At 43.1% G+C, this 17,734-nt stretch overlaps 1 protein-coding gene across 4 annotated transcripts in view; it reads right to left on the reverse strand.

The window, feature by feature from the left end:
* Positions 1 to 2,570: 2,570 nt before the first annotated feature.
* The window catches only part of PRMT7 (protein arginine methyltransferase 7), a 51,484-nt gene continuing 36,320 nt past the window's right edge, over positions 2,571 to 17,734 (reverse strand). For 3 of the 4 annotated variants that reach the window (XM_070760471.1, XM_070760473.1, XM_070760472.1), the window contains exons 17-18: positions 14,345 to 14,441; positions 9,723 to 9,976 (exon numbers count right to left, since the gene is read on the reverse strand). In XM_070760471.1, coding sequence (XP_070616572.1) covers positions 9,815 to 9,976; positions 14,345 to 14,441 — 259 coding nt within the window. In that variant the 3' untranslated portion in view covers positions 9,723 to 9,814. Of the gene's footprint in view, positions 2,658 to 9,722; positions 9,977 to 14,344; positions 14,442 to 17,734 lie in introns of those variants that run through there. The other variant, XM_070760474.1, reaches the window with a different exon arrangement.

Raw genomic sequence — 17,734 nt, forward strand, 5'->3', positions numbered from 1 at the left:
AAAATGTCCTAATGGTTTTAGAAGACAAGATCATGTAGAGCAGAGGTCTCCACCCTTGGCAACTTTAAGACTTATGGACTTCAATTCCCAGGATTCCTCAGCCAGCTTTGCTTAAAAGGAACTTATTAAGTCTACAAGTCTTAAAGTTGCCAAGGTTGGAGACCCAGTATGCTCTACATCAGCTCCAAGGGACCGGCAGGCAGGCTTTCCTTGAAACAGCTTCCATCCTGCGATGACATCTGTAACATGAGCCGGGGTGGCGCAGCAGGTAGAGTGCTGTACTGCAGGCCACTAAAGCTGACTCGTAGATCTGAAGGTCAGCAGTAAAAATCTCATCACCGGCTCAAGGTTGACTCAGCCTTCCATCCTTCCGAGGTGGGTAAAATATTTGTGGGGATAATAGCCTAGCTCTGTTAAAAAAGTGCTATTGCTAACATGCCCTGAGTCTAAGGAGAAGGGCGGCATAAAAATCGAATGAATGAATGAATGAATGAATGAATGAATGAATGAACAAACAAACAAATAAACACCATCAAACATCCAGGTTTGCCTATCCCAGGTCCTTGGTAAGAACTCGATAGATTGACAAAAATGCCAAACTCAGTCTGAACATATAGCTGACTGTGCAATGATCAATAATAATAATAACAACTTCTAATAATAATGCCGAGTTTTCCCAATGGTCATTTACCCAACTGCTATCCAGCTTCTAAACTCCAAAAAGACCTGCTGATATTCCTTTTCATTAACATAGCTCATGGTGATGTCTTAAGAACTCTTTTCTGAATTGGAATTTGTTTTTGTTTTTTTGGCACAGATATACACATTAAACTTTGGCTAGCATTCGTTGCAGGATTTTGGAAGTGAAGTGCATGACAAGGTCACACATTTGTGCCTAGGCTGGGCAACATCTCTTGCCACTTCAAAATAATGGGAAAAGACAACAGTGCCATTCTGAACAGTTCTCTTCCATTCTATCATGACTCATGGGAACATGGGCTTGGAAACTGTTTAGCAAGGCAGCACAAGAAGCTTACCAATTTCTTGGAAACACATTTTATTTCAAAGTATTGGCTTTGATATATGGAGACTGACGTGCAATCTTAGCTATCTTCGCTCTGTATGTCCTGCGGAGTTCAATACAATGTACTCTCTAAAGGGAGCATTGGATTGTAGCTTTCTGAAGTCTCCTCCTGTTTGTTTTTGTCATTCAGGAACAAAGTGGTTTTAAAGAGTTACGAGGCAGGCTAAACCAGCATTACAGAACAACACAGTTGGAAGGGACTTTGGAGGTCTTCTAGCTCAACCCCCTGCTTAGGCAGGAAACCCTACAACACTTCAGACAAATGGTTACCCAAAAACTTCCAGTGTTGCAGCATTCACAACTTCTGGAGGCAAGTTTTTTCCACTGATTAATTGTTCTGTCAGGAAATTTCTAGGATTTCTAATTCTAAGACTACCCCAAAACAGCCTGGAAGTCAAAACGGCACCAGCTTTCTACTTTTCAGGCACTAGAATGGAAAGGGTGTGTGTTTGTGTTTTATTTTTCTAATTATAATGTACACTGAAGATGGCATTTAATTCCGTTGGATGAAGTGCAATGACAATTGTTATTGTGAGCCGCTGAGTCCTGTGCAATTGGGCGGCATATAATCAAACCAACCAACCAACCAACCAACCAACCAACCAACCAACCAACCAACCAACCAACCAACCAACCAACCAACCAACCTACCAACCAACCAACCAACCAACCAACCAACCAACCAACCAACCAACCAACCAACCAACAAACAAACAAACAAACAAACAAACAAACAGTAACTTAAAGATTTCCATCATCTCCCTTAGACTGAAACAAAAAATGTGATACCATTGAAATTCGCATACCGCATTTTTCGGTATATAAGACGCACCCTAAAAGAGGTTGGAAATTTGAGAGCATCTTAGACTCCGAATGTATCTTTTCTGAAGTTTTTTTCCCCACTCCTAACAAGGTGCTAACTTTTTCCTGGCTTGCAGGCTTGTTTTCATTGCTACTCCTTCTGAAAAAAGTTTTTTTCAGCCCTAACGAGGTGCTAATGATCTTCTCAGCTTGCAGGATTTTTTTCATTCCTCTCTCTCTGAAGAAGTTTCTTTCCAGCCCGAAGTCTTTGCAAGCTTGTTTTCATTACTACTCATTGAAGATTTTTTTTCAGCCCTAAACCTGTGGACAAAATGATGTGCTGTAGCTGACCAGACTAAGGATGCGAGCCAAAGGAATACCTGGTAGGTAGAAAACTCAAGAAAAGTGCATCTTATGCTCGGAAAAATACAGTAGATGATATAAGAAATTTTAATTTTACATTGGGTTTTGTGAGGCCATTTCATCACGCTTCTCTGCTATGGAATTATTGGCTTCTATCTTCATCCCGTGAATGCCGGCTTGCCAGCAGCGATCCAATCACCCTCAAACAATGGCCAAATGTATGTCATTCAATAAAAGCTCGCGCAGAAATGCACTGGCGATTTTGACACTTGCCGTTTGAACACATATTGAATTGACCAAGCCGTTAGCATCTTTTGTGAGCGATGATCAACGCAGGCAGGTTCATGTTTCTAAAGTCGGCCTGTTCAAAATTCATCACTTGCCAAGTTATTTATTTTTAAGATGGGACCTGGAGGAAGTAAAATGTTTGAAAATCACTAAAGAATTGTTCAGGTTTCCCCAACGGCAGGCATCGAATACAGGTTGTCCTCGACTTACAAAAATTCATTTAGTGACCATTCAAAGTTGCAACGTTACTGAAAAGGTGGCTTATGACCATATTTCACACTTGAAGCATCCCCGTGACCATGTCATCAAAATTCAGACACCTGGCAACTGATTCATATTTATGACAGTTGCTCTGTCCCTGGTTACTATGATCCCCTTCTGCGACCTTCTGACAAGCAAAGTCAATGGGGAAGCGAGATCCACGTAAGGACCGTATCACTAATTTAACGCTTAACAACTGGGGGTAAGAAAGGTTGTAAAATGGGGCAAAATTCACTTAACGAATGTCTCAGCAGAATGTGATGGGGTGGCGCAGTCGCTAAGACGCCTGAGTTTGTCGATCAGAAAGGTAGGCAGTCCAGCGGTTCGAATCCCTAGTGCCACATAACGCGATGAGCTCCCGTTACTTGTCCCAACTTCTGCCAACCTAGCAGTTCGAAAGCACATTAAAAATGCAAGTAGAAAAATAGGGACCACCTTTGGTAGGAAGGTTACAGTATTCCGTGTGCCTTTGGCGTTAAATCATGCCAGCCACAGGACTATGGAGACGTCTTCAGACAGTGCTGGCTCTTCAGCTTAGAAACAGAGATGAGCACTGCCCCCTAGAGTCAGGAATGACTAGCATTTATGTGCGAGGGGAACCTTTTACCTTACCACTTAGCAACATAAATTTTGGGTTCAATTGTGGCTGTAAGTCGAGGACTACCTGCATGCTTAAACTAATGATGTCTTCTGTAAAATCTGCTGTAATTCTGCAATGCACATTGCGTACTAGGTCCTACTCTTTTCATTCTCTACATCAATTACCTCTGCGATCATATCACAAGCAACTGTGTTCTTTTTGCCGACGATATAAAACTTTTCAACGCCACTGACAACACATTTACTCTCCAAAAAGACCTTGACTTTGTCTCAGATTGGTCTAACACCTGGCAACCTCAAATATCAACCAACAAATGCTCTACCCTCCACATCGGCAAAAAGAATCCAAACCTCATATATAAACTGAATAAACAAATTCTCACAGCCAACCCACACTCAGTAAAAGACCTTGGAATACTAATATCAAATGAACTAAGTGCTAAAGCCCACTGCAACAATATCGCCAAAAAGGCTTCTAGAGTTGTTAACCTGATCCTACGTAGCTTCTGCTCCGGCAATCTCACACTACTCACGAGAGCCTACAAAACTTTTGCCAGACCCATCCTTGAATACAGCTCATCTGTCTGGAACCCATACCACATCTCGGATATCAACACCCTTGAAAACGTCCAAAGATATTTCACCAGAAGAGCCCTTCACTCCTCCACTCGAAACAGAATATCCTACGAAAATAGACTAACAATCCTGGGTCTAGAAAGCTTAGAACTACAGCGCCTAAAACACGATTTAAGTATTGACCACAAGATCATATGCTGCAACGTCCTACCGGTCAATGACTACTTCAGCTTCAACCGCAACAACACAAGAGCACGCAACAGATTCAAACTTAATATTAACCGCTCCAAACTTGACTGTAAAAAATATGACTTTAACAATCGAGTTGTCGAAGCGTGGAACTCATTACCGGACTCAATAGTGTCAACCCCTAACCCCCAACATTTCTCCCTTAGACTATCCACGATTGACCTCTCCAGGTTTCTAAGAGGTCAGTAAGGGGCATACATAAGTGCACTAGTGTGCCTTTCGTCCCCTGTCCAATTGTCCTTCCTTTATCTCATATATCATATATTTTTTTCCTTTCATATATCTTCTCCTCTATTTTTACATATTATCTTTATATATATTACTTCATGCCTATTCTCTTCCATATGTATTGTGTATTGGACAAATGAATAAATAAATAAAATAATAAAATAATGATGCAGAAAGATGTTCAGAAAATCTATTTTGTTCTTAGCAGACAGAGCAAAACAAGGTGTTTGTTCTATGCAGAAAGTTGCCCCAAACTGGCTCTTGGCTATTTTTTAGCCAGCTGATTACAAAAAAATTGCTGAAATGCCAAGGAATGGGGAGAGAATCTTCAATACCCCCTTGTGGATTTTTGAGCTCAACGCTTGTCTCTTAGCAGCTGTCATGTATGGTGCCAGCTAGTGATTTCCCAGGCTTCGTGGGAGAAGCAGAAAGAATGGAACGATTTTGGAAAAATAACCTGTCATCCTATGACCTATGGCACGTGTGCCTGAAGTGGCATGCGGAGCCATGTTACCTGGCATGCACAGCATCACCCGTTCCTCTTCTGGGTTTCTGGTGCACATGTGCACACAATGGTCACTGGCTTTTGTACATGTGGCAGTGAAGGAAACCGGAAGACCTGGTCTTCCGTTTTCCAGTATGAACCTGCGTGCCAGCCAGCTCATCAGCGCATGTGTGGCAGTAAGCAGAAGACTTGCCGGCCAGCACATGAGTGCACACCGGAAACCAGAAGTACATTTTCCATTCCTGGTTGCAGCCCAGACAAGTGTGAAGGGCTCTCTTTTCAGCGCTTGGTGTTGGCCCCTCATGCACGCGCTCCCTTTTTGGCGCTCAGTTCGTCATCCCCGTCCTCTGTTATCTCTTTCTGCAACAGGCAGCTCCAGGGAGGTTTTGCACACCTCTGTCTCCTTCTTGCATTTCAACTATCCCAATGTCTCTCTGCTTGCAGGGAGCCTTCTCTTCTTTGTAACATGGGTACATGTCACCTGAACATGCTAAGGACGGAGTTTGGGATTGCGTGAAGGCAAAGGCAGAAGGTTTGCAGATGCTGTATTGTCATATACTTTGTAAACCGATCCCGGAAGGGTAGGAAAAGTTCTTCCTTTATATGTATCAGGAATAGGTAAATCTTTTGGGACAAGAAGCCTATTGAAATGTTGAGAGTGGGCTGGAATGGAACCCAAGTCACTGGTAGTTGATATCTCTCTTTTTTTCTGAACCAATTCAATTTTTCTTTTGCTTGGCTATTCTCATTGGGTCAGATTTCATTCCTTTCAGATTTTGGAGTGTTATTTGTATCTGATGATGTGAAAAGACAGAGCCCTAAACCAGTGATTTTCAACCTTTTTTGAGCCGCGGCACATTTTTTACATTTATGAAACCCTGGGGCACATTGAGTGTGTGTGTGTGTGCTAAAAAAAGTTTGGACAAAATAATGATCTCTCTCTCTTCCTCCCCTTCACTCTATTTCTTTCTCCCTCCCTCTTTCTCTCCCTTCCTTCCTCTTTCTTTCTCTCTCTCTCCATCCCTCTTTCTTTCTCTTCCTTCCTTCCTCTCTTTCTTGCTCTTTCTCTCTCCCTCCCTATGTCCCTCTTTCTCTCTCTCCTTCCCTCCCTCTTTCTCTCTCTCTCTTGCTCTCTCTCTTTCTTTCTCTTGTTCTCTTTCCCTCTCTCTTGCTTTCTTTCTCTCTCTTGCTCTCTCTCTTTCTCTTGTTCTCTTTCTCTCTCTTTCTCTCTCTCTCTCTTGCTCTCTCTTGCTTTCTTTCTCTCTTGCTTTCTCTCTCTCTTGCTTTCTTTCTCTCTGAGCTTTGCGGCACACCTGACCATGTCTCACGGCACACTACTGTGCCACGGCACACTGGTTGAAAAACACTGCCCTAAACTACCCTTTATGTAATTTCTTTCCAACATTCTACTGAGCTGGAAAATTAAAAAGGTCTACTAGTCCTGGTGGCACAGCGGTTGACGTGCAGCATTGCAGGCTAACCTCTGCCCACAGCCTGGAGTTTGATCCTGATGGGCCGATTCAGTTTTTCATTCTCCCAAGGTTGGTAAAATGAGAGCCCAGATTGTTGTCTGACTTTGTAAAACACTTAGAGAGGGATGTAAAAGCACTATGAAGCGGTATATAAGTGCTATTTTTCAAAAGGCAACTGGACATTCTTCTGTTTTTCCTTAAAGATGTTTCGCTTCTCATTCAATGAAGCTTCTTCAGTTCCGAGGGCTATTGCTAATAAACAAGGATGGTAAACCATATCCAAAGTTGCCTTGTAATAAATGGATGTTTTGTAATGAGCAGCAACCTTCAGTTTTCCAGTCCCGACTACCAGAGGGAGACAGGGGGGTATTGAAGTGTTTTCTCCCTCAAGATTTACACAGAGTGTGGACCTGATGATAAGCCCTCTCGGTGGTGGCACCCTCTCTTTGCAACACCTTCCCCAGGGAGACCATTCCACCCCAACCTTCTTTGTTCTCTGCAAACAATAAAATGGGAAGGATCCCAGCATGATCTTGGCTCTGGTTGATTGACTCTGGGCAGCCATCAAAGCAATTTTGAAAATGACCTCCTTTATGGCTCCATGAATTATTTCTGTTTTGTCACCCAGAAGCTGTCAGATTGGGGCAAATGAAATGTTGTTAAATAATTGTCTTTGCCAAGTTGTGCTTCAAATGTTTTAATTCCCCACTACACCCACCCACCCCCAAATAAATCCATCAGTCCCGTGCCAAACCTTTTTTCCTCTGGCTCTAAAAGTGAATAGCTTAGCTTGACTGATTTCTCTCAGCCTAGCACTTAGATGATTTCCAACAAGATTGGTGTGTCGAATGCCTTAAATCAATTCCGACTGACCTTTAAACTAAATGGTCAATGGGCTAATTTATTTAAAAAGTTGAAAATTTAGAGGTGGAAGACCCAGGCGACAAAACTAGGAGGTAGAAGGCGGCATTATACCTAGAATAAAGAGTTACATGTATAGAAGTGACATAAAAATACGATTTTAGAAGAGACGCCGATTGTTTAAAGATGTACAAGAATATGTTATCAGCCTGTTAAATATAACATGAATTAGGATTAGAATCACTCAGGGAAAGGTTAAGAGGGAGAAAGAGGAAGGGGTGGTGTTAGAGTGCAGCACTGCAGGCTACTTCAGCTAACTGCTAGCTGTAGTTCAGCAGTTCAAATCTCACCACCGGCTCAAGGCTGACTCAGCCTTCCATCCTTCTGACGTGTGTAAAATGAGGATCCAGATTGCTGAGGGCAATAAACTGCTTAGAAAGGTCTGTAAAAGCACTATGAACAGTATATAAGTCTAAATGCTATTGCTAAGGGAAAAGAGAAGGAGTGGGGGAAGGAGGAAGGAGGAGAGAAGGAATAAGAGGGAGTAGATGGAGACACAGGGAGGGGAGTATAAAGGAAAGAAGAAAAACAGGCTGGTAAATAACAGCATAAAACAGGTGCAAAAAAGGATACTGATTTATGACTGATTGAATTAAAATGTATAATTATGTTTGTTGCTGATATATTTCAAAATATATGCATTGATGTGAAACTGTAACAAAAAAAATTTACAAAAAAACTCCCCCCAAAACCTAAATGGCCGATGGGCAAAGGAGTCGGGAGGTTGCCATCAAAAACTCTGAAGGGACTCAAGTCACTGAATTCAACGGTTAGGCCCACTACTTTGAGACCAAGTACAGCGGTACCTCTACTTAAGAACTTGATTCATTCCGTGACCAGTTTGTAAGTGGAAGCAATTTTTCCCATAGGAATCAATGTAAAAGCAAATAATGCAGGCAAACCCATTAGGAAAGAAATAAAAGCTCGGAATTTGGGTGGGAGGAGGAGGAGGAAGAGGATGAGAGTCGCTGCTGAAGGAAGAAGGAGAGGAGAGGGGAATCCAAAATATCCAAAACTTTAAGGTTTTTTTAAAAAAGAGGGACTCTGAGGCAGCGAAGAGGAAAATGTGCCTCCCACACACCTGGCGTGAGGCTGCCTCCCATACACTATGCCAGAGAGAGAAACCCAGGTCAGGCATGGGGGCATTGAACATTTTTTCTCCCTTCCCCCTAGGCTTATACAATTTATACATGGTATGTTTGTTGGTATGATTGGTCTCTTAAATTGGGGTTTTTTTAGATTACTTCTTAATATTAGATTTGTTACATTGTTTTTTATTGTTGTTAACTGCCCCGAGTCTTTGGAGAGGGGCGGCATACAAATCTAAATAAACTAAACTAAACTAGAGGGGGGAACCTTTGACAGAAAGGCGTCTGCTGCTGCTACCTGCTACCTGTTCCTTCCCATGCTGATGGGCTCCCCTCTCCTCTTGTAGCTGGCGCCTTTCCTTCACTGTGGTGACTCCTCAGTTTGTCTGAAGCCGAGTTGATTCGGCCGAGGCGAAGCGCCCCCTTTTGCTTTTCCGTGCCCAGATGCTCTGGGAGGCAACATCGCGCCGGGTGTATGGGACGCAGCGTAAGGGAATCACCACAGTGAAGTGGTTTATTCCCTCTCCAAGCTGCCAGAGAAAGGAAAACACTCTGTTCGCTCTGGGCTGCCTAGAGCGAAGGGAGCATTTCTTTTCTCTGGGCACCGGCAGAGGTTTATTCCAAGAGAAAGGAAAAAGCTCCGTTCACTCTGGAGTGCCAAGGCTTCCTTAAGTGCCATCAAAAGGCTCCTCTGGCAGCCCAGAAAAGCCCGAGATTTATTTATTTATTTATTTATTTATTATTTGGATTTGTATGCCGCCCCTCTCCGAAGACTCGGGGTGGCTCACAACAAGTGAAACAAATCATAAATAATCCAATTAATTAAAATATTTAAAGATTTTAAAAAAACCCATATACTAACAGACACACACACAAGCATACCATGTATAAATTAAACGTGCCCAGGGGGAGATGTTTCAATTCCCCCATGCCTGACGGCAAAGGTGGGTTTTAAGGAGTTTACGGAAGGCAGGAAGAGTAGGGGCAGTTCTAATCTCTGGGGGGAGTTGGTTCCAGAGAGCCGGTGCCGCCACAGAGAAGGCTCTTCCCCTGAGCCTGGCCGGGATTAAAGGGGGAATGGCAGGCAACTGGCCGGGCCTTTGTGCCACTCTCAAATTTCATGGGAAATTTCTCCGGGTTCGGGTTCTTAAGTAGAAAATGGTTCCTAAGAGCCAAAAAAATATTGAACACCCAGTTCTTATCTAGAAAAGTTCTTAAATAGAGGCATTCTTAGGTAGAGGTACCACTGTATATCCCTGGAGCCCACCTTTTCACAAACCTGCAGGTTTATTAAATCTGATGGTGGATGCATTTATTGATCAAGCTAAAAAGGAAACAAATATATTTTTTCTTCATATCCCAACAAGAGGCTACTATATTAAATTAAGTGTTTAAAGTCCATGTTAACCTCTCCTGTAGCTGGGTTGAAGCTCACAGCGTACGCGACTGCAGAGGCAGCACTGGCAGGAGAATTGGGTTCAAGAGCCGAGCTGAAGAAATAGACAGCCTGCTTGCAGTGAGGGCTCCACTGACAATAGTCCTGCATAAAAAAAGAACCGAGAACAATCAGGTGGGAAAGTAAGCGAAGGTGTCAAATATCCACAAATATCATTTCTTCTTCTTCTTTAGGTCAACATTTCTTGCTTCAACAAAAGGGAGGAGTGGCTGTTTCCAGTTTGAATTCTAACAGAACAGAACAGAATAGAAAATTGTTGTGGTTAGCTCTGGCCCAGCTCCTGCCCCAAGGACTGTGGATGTGGGGGAGACATCCACATGCTGCAGGCCTGTTTCGCCCCCAGTGGAATCTGATGATGAAGGCTCCTCTGACCAAGAAGACATGAGTGACAGGGAGAAGGAGAGTGTGGCAGACAGCTCAGAAGGAGATCAATTATCTAGTTCCTCCTTGGATTCGGAACAAGAGTTAATGATACAGCCACGCACGCGGAGAGCGATGCATAGGCAGCAACAACTGAGAGATTATTATCAAAGAAAATGAGGCCACCTGTGGTTGGGTGGGGCTGTGGTAATTAGTGAGGCTGCTATAAAGAGCAGCCTGAGGGTTTGGCCATTGTGGAGGATTATCTGATCGTTGTGTTTCGTGACTGCTTTACTGACTTTGACCTTTTGTGTGCTGATTTTCCCCCGCTTTGAAACTAAGCCAGAGCAAAGTGTGTTTCACTTTGTGAAAGAAGAAGGACTGTGAATTGCCTCACAGCTGCAAGCTAAGTATCACAGAACTGATAAGGGACTTGTACAAATTACCAGTTTGTTTGGAGACGAGTGCTCTTGGCTATACCAAAAGAGGGCTTGGTTTAAGTGAAGTTTCATTATAAAGAACATTGTTTTGAATTTTCAAACGTGTGTGTGTTTGGGAGGATTCTACCAGAGAGCCCGACAGAACAGAAAATAGAATAGAAAGTAGAAAAGAATAGAAAATAGAATGGAATAGAAAATAGAGCAGAATGGAAAATAGAATGGAATACAGAATATAACAGAAAATAAAATAGAATAGGATATCAGAGTTGGAAGGGACCTTGGTGTCACGTTGCCCACTCAGATTGTGCCAGCATGGCCACTTGGATGTCTTCCAGCCCAACCTCCTGCTTAGGCAGGAAACCCTACACTGCATCAGACAAATGGTTATCCAATCTCTTCTTTAAAGGTTCCAGCGTTGGAGCATTCACAATCTTCTGGAGGAAAGTTTTTCCACGGATTAATTGTTCTAACTATCAGGAAATTTCTGCTCAGAATAGAATAGAGTTACTTCTCTCCTTGTTTTGTTTAGTTTCCACCCACTGCTTCTTGTTCTGCCCTCAGGTGCTTTGGAGCAGTGTTTCCCAACCTTGGCAACTTGAAGATATCTGGACTTCAACTCCCAGAATTCCCCAGCCAGCATTCGCTGGCTGGGGAATTCTGGGAGTTGAAGTCCAAATATCTTCAAGTTGCCAAGGTTGGGAAACACTGCTTTGGAGAATAGCCAGACTCCCTCTTCTTTGTGGCAGCCCCTCAGATATTGGAAGACTGCTATCATGTCTCCCTTGGTCCATCTTTTCATTAAACTAGACATACCCAGTTCCAGCAACGGTTCTTTATATGTTTTAGCCTCCAGTCCCCTGATCACCTAATCCTTTTCACCTTTGATCAACAGCACTGTCTGCAGAAATTCTAAAGTGGGATTCTCAATTATTTGATTATCGACAAGACTTCTAAGGACACCGTTCTCAATTAAGAAGCAGCCGTTCCAGCACATGCATATAAAGCAGAAGGAATTCATATCTAGGTACTGGGATTGAATTCCAATTTAGGCACAAATGCTGCCACTTCTCTAACAAACAAGATCTAGGAGAGAATAGTTTAAAAACACCTTCACTCAAAGTGAAAAATCCAACCATAGTGGAAATAACCGGAAGAATTTACTTCTGGATGACAAAGTGAATATATTAAAGTAGAAGTAGACTTTGCCTTACAATTGCAATTGAGCCCCAAACCCATGTTGCTAAGTTGGGAAGTGAGGTTTGTCTTGTTTTATGACCTTTCTCGCTGCAGGTGTTAAGTGAATCACTGCAGTTGTTAAGTTGGTCGCACACAGTTGTTGAGGATATCTGGCTTCTCCCACTGACTTGGCTCGTCACAAGGTCGTAAAAAAAGACTCAGGTGCACACACACACACACCGATACTACAACCATCATAAATATGAGTCAAGTTTCCAGTTTTCTGAATTTTTGATCACATGACCATGGGGATACTGCAACGGTCGTAAGTGCGAAAAAAGGTCATACTTCTCTTTTTCCAGTGGCCGTTGCACCTTTGAACTTTCACTAAACAAACTATTAGAAGTTGGGGATTACCTGTACAAGACTTGGACTGGGGCAAATGTGGCATGACTAGTCCTCAACTTAGCATCCTAACTGGGACCAGAACTTCTATTCCTAAGCAAAGCTGTTGTTAAGAGAGTTCCACACAATTTTACTGTCTGTCTATCAATCTATTTCTCTATCATCCACCCATCCATCCATCCATCCATCCATCCATCCTTTCTCTATCCATCCATCCATCCATCCTTTCTTTCCTTCTTTCCTTCCTTTCCTTTCCTTCCTTCCCTCCCTCTTTCTCTTTCTTTCTTTATGAAATTCATTTGCTTCCCATCTTGTATCCAATTCTGGGCGGGTTGCCACGATTGTTGGATGGACCACATGGCTCTAATCCAAAGGTCTTCAAGCTTGGCAACTTTAAGACTTGTGGACTTCAACTCCCAGAATGCTCCAGCCAGCATTAGTTATGCTTAGTTATGCTTAGCATAGCTGGCTGGAAAATTCTGGGAGTTGAAGTCCACAAGTCTTAAAGTTGCCAAGTTTGGGGACCCCTTCAGTGTAATCAGTGAATCCGACTCCCCTCATTGATTTGGGCTTCCTGGGAGCCTGCTGGGAAAGTTGCAGATGGTGATGACGTGACCCTTGAGATGTGGCGACTGTTGTAAATTACAGGCCCAGTTGTCAAGCAATCGGAATTTTGAGCATGTGACCTCAGGGATGCTACAATGCTTGTTAAGTATGAGGACCAGTCATAAGTAACTGGGAGAGGAATCTTGGCATCTTAGTGGACAACTAGCTAAATATGATCCAGCCCGTGTGCGGCAATAGCCAAAAAAGCCGATGTAATCCTAATTTGCATTCACATTGGGATAAAATCAAGATCAACAGAGGTACTAATGCCACTCTATAAAGCCTCAATAAGACCACATCTAGAGTACTGCATCCAGTTTTGGTCACCACACTATAAAGAAGATGTTGAGACTCTAGACAGTGTGCAGGGAAGACCAACCAGGATGATTAGGGGACTGGAGGCTAAAACATACGATGAACAATTGCAGGAACTGGGCATGGCTAGTCTAGTAGAGAGAAGGGCCAGGGGAGACATGATAGCGGTGTTCCGATGTTTGAGGAGCTGCCACAGAGAGGAGGGGCTCAAGCTATTTTCCATGGCATCTGAAGGTCTGTAAAGGAAACTGAACAAGAATAAATTCCACCTGGAAATAAGGAGAAATTGACAGTGGAAGCAATCAACCCATAGAACAGAAGTTGCCTTCAGATGTTGTGGGAGCTTCATGACTGGAGCCTTTCAAGAAGAGACTGGACTGCCATCTGTCAGACATGGTGAAGGGTCTCCTGCTTGGGAGGGGGGTTGGACTAGAAGACCCACAAGGTCCCTTCCAACTGTGTTAATGTGTTAAAGGGAGTTTGTTCAGTGCTGTCGTTTAGTGAATGAGTGCTAAACGAATGCCTGTATGTTGAAAATGTATCGGCTTGATTGCTATGACTTACAACCAAAATTCCAGACACAACTGTGTTTGTAATTAAAAGTCTACTCATAGTACATATTTTTTATCTACTATAGTACTGAGTATTTTTTCTTTGCATTATATTTTAAATGCCATGATTGTATTGCAACTTACTATGTTTTATAACATAAAGGTATTTTTGATTCACTTTAAAACCCCAGAACCGCTCGTGAAGCTTCCAAGCAGTTCGATCGAAATGAGTCCCAATTCAACTTTACGTTCCATCAACTCCAATCTACATCTGTAGTAAATCCTGTTCTCTGTTGTAGGTCCTTAGTAAGCCTGTCCATCCTAACTGCACTGCACAATAGGCTCTGCAAAAGCTTCCAATCACAGGCCTCCCGGTTAATTATAAACGGCAGATTCACCACCATTAATTATTAAATCTGCCTCCTGCGTTATTTCAGAACAACTACTACAATTGAATTCGTTCCAAATGCGCTCAAAATTAGGCACTGGAACAGAGTGGAATTGATGGGCCTTTTCCCGCTCCTTTTTCTATGCAATATGATGGCTGTCCCAGCTCGCCAACTATTTGTGCAGCAGAGTTGAAACAGAACATAACCAACCTTTTCAATGGGATCCTGCACAAGCCCTGTGCTGATGGAAACGTTAGGTGCCAGATGGTATTCCATCCACAGAACGGCCCCGTGACTCTTCGCACACCTGCAATAAATATAGATACATATATTTATATATATCCTGAAATATTTATTTCCTGCAAACCAGGGGTGAAATACTTCCGGTTTGCTTATGCCTATCGTTCAACAGAGAGCCGGTCACAAAGGTTCTTCTATTATTATTATTATTATTATTAGTGTTGTTGTTGATGATGTTGTTGTTATTATTATTTATTAGATTTGTATGCCGCCCCTCTCCAAAGACTCGTGCATGCACAGAATGGATTGAACTTGAAATGGGCCATTGAAACTTGAAACCACCAAGGTGAGGCCCCTGGGTCTCTTTGGGGGATGTTCATGGGGGCATCAGACCCTACTAGGCCTTCGGCTGCCTCCCCTGGTAGAGGTTGGTTGTGACCTAGAGCTAAATTAAAAGGCAGTAAATCGAATGATTGCAAAATCAAAGGAAGCCATGGAAACATAGAAACATAGAAGACTGACGGCAAACACTTCTCTCCTGGACCTTATTTAACCCTTTAACATATTTAAATGTTTCGATCCTGTCCCCACTTCCCCTTCTGTCCTCCAGATTATAAAGATTGAGTTCATTAAGTCTTTCCTGATACGTTTTATGCTTAAGACCTTCCACCATTTTTGTAGCCCGTCTTTGAACCCGTTCAATTTTATCAATATCTTTTTGTAGATGAGGTCTCCAGAACTGAGCACAGTATTCCAAATGTGGTCTCACCAGCGCTCTATACAGTGGGATCACAACCTACCTCTTCCTGCTTGTTATACCTCTAGCTATGCAGCCAAGCATTCTACTTGCTTTCCCTACTGCCTGACTGCACTGTTCACCCATTTTGAGACTGTCAGAATCACTACCCCTAAATCCTTCTCTTCTGAAGTTTTTGCTAGCACAGAACTGCCAATACAATACTCAGATTGAGGATTCCTTTTGCCCAAGTGCATTATTTCACATTTGGAAACATTAAACTGCAGTTTCCACTGCTTTGACCACTTATCTAGTAAAGCTAAATCATTTGCCATATTACAGACATCTCCAGGAATATCAACCCTATTGTACACTTTAGAGTCATCGGCAAATAGGCAAACCTTACAATAGCACGTTTGGGAAAGCCATGACCTGGCTGAGAATCTCCAGGCAAATGTTTGCACTTCTTCTACTCTGCATTAAATGCTTGGTTGTTTCCAGATAAAGTGGTTTGGCTACCAAAAGGAAATTCTTCCTCGCTTGATTTCAAGGAACAAGAAATCTCAAAAAGAATCTTAAAATGCCACAATAAATTAAGGGATATTTTCTCCAAAAAACCCAACAACCTATATTTGATGTTTAAATAAGGATCACCTTGCAGATAAATATTGATTTTTACGGCATATTCCAGCATTTTACAGCTGGTGCAGCAATAAGATGCAGCAATAACACTATAATCGGGTACAATGATAACCCCACAGACTCTGTATACGTTCAAAAAAGAAATGTTCAGCCAGGCAACAGATGGCTTGTATTTGGAAAGGAGAAATAAACATAGTTATAAATCAAACCATTCATATGGTACCAGATAATTTATACATTATTCATTAAGAACAATATGTTACTTCATATGTGAGAGATTGTTTTCATTAAACTATGACACTGTGAAACTAGCCTAATTTTAAGCGAGAGTCCCTCTAAATCAGAGGTCCCCAAACTTGTCAACTTTAAGACGCTGGCTGGAGAATTCTGGAACTTGGAAGTCCACAAGTCTTAAAGTTGTCAAGTTTAGGCTAAAAGTTCGTTTCATTTCAGTTCCCAGTGTGTCCTCTTGCCAAGTAGTTACTGTACTTAGCAGGATACAGGAAAAAAGATTATTAGAGGCAGTTTTCAACTGGCCACCACAATGGGAGCCCAACACTTTGTGTTACTAAGCAAGAGCATTGTCAAGTGGGTTTTGTCCAATTTTACAACCTTTCCTGCCACAGTGGTTAACCACTGCAGTTGTCAAGTTGTCACCCTCCTCTTCTCTTCTCCACCGACACGAGGAGAAAAAGAGTGGTGGCAGAGATGGGAACATCCTCTTCCCCTTCCTCCTCTGTGCCGCTGCAAATCTTCCGTCGCAATTTTCACAAGTCTCGGGAAGAGCAACCAGCGAGCCAGCCCAGCCAGTGAGCCTATGCGCACAACATCCACCACCACCCTGCACCATCCTGTCACCCTACATACACCAATACACACACACCACACAAGGGGGGGGGGAGAGAGAGGGAGAGGAATGAAGAAGGAGATGGGAACAGGAGGGTGGAGACAGGGACTGGTTACATTTACTTCCAAAGAAATGACAGGAAAGGATCGGCCAGGTGCACAGGTGGGGCGGGGGGGGGGGGGGAGGATCCCCGTGGGGATTGCAACCCACAAGAGAAAGCAAGTTCATCTACTGCGAGATCGAATGCCTTTCTCCACAACGCTCCTTCCACATAAACCTTCTCCTACCCTTTCCTTTCTTTTCTTTTAATCAAAGATTATACACTGTTTAAAATAAATAAAGGGAACACTTAAACAACACAATATAACTCCAAGTCAATCAAACCTCTGTGAAATCAAACTGTCCACTTTAGGAAGCAACACTGATTGACAATCAATTTCACCTGCTGTTGTGCACATTCAACTTTGCACAGAACAAAGTATTCCAGGAGAATATTTCATTCATTCAGATCTAGGATGTGTTCTTTCAGTGTTCCCTTTATTTTTTTGAGCAGTATACTTGTACTCTTCAGCTGCAAACTTCATAAGTCTAGGGAAGGGCAGCCAGCGAGAGAGAGAGCCTATGCATGCAACACCCCCCCACCCCGCGACATCCCACCACCCCACATACAGACATGTACACACCGCACATATGGGAGGGGAAGAGAGACTCCACTCTCCTCTTCCCATCCTGCCAAACACACACACCAGGGGAGGGGGGGAGAGAGAGGGGTTGGAGGAAGGCTACTCCCTCCCGTTCTTTCTCCTAAAAAGGCTGCTTCCAAACACACACACGCAGGCAGAATGGAGGGGAATGGAAAGGAAAGGAAGGGATGAAGAAGGGGGTGGGATTCTTGCTCCTCTGATTGGCTAGCAGCAAGTGTCCCGTGCGCCCAAAAGCCCAGGGTGAAGGGGCTTTTGGACCCATTCGGCAAAAGGACCAAGGAGAAAAGGCAGCACCCAAATGGTTGGGGGCGGAATCCTGGGAACCAAATAGGCGCAGCCAAGCGGAGGAGGCAAACCGTCCCATTCTGCTCCCCACAGCCCTCAGCCTTAAAGAATCCCACTTCAACCAAAATTTGAGTGATTAACTGGAG

The sequence above is a fragment of the Erythrolamprus reginae genome, chromosome 9 (assembly GCF_031021105.1).
Source record: "Erythrolamprus reginae isolate rEryReg1 chromosome 9, rEryReg1.hap1, whole genome shotgun sequence".
Lineage (NCBI taxonomy): Eukaryota > Metazoa > Chordata > Lepidosauria > Squamata > Dipsadidae > Erythrolamprus > Erythrolamprus reginae.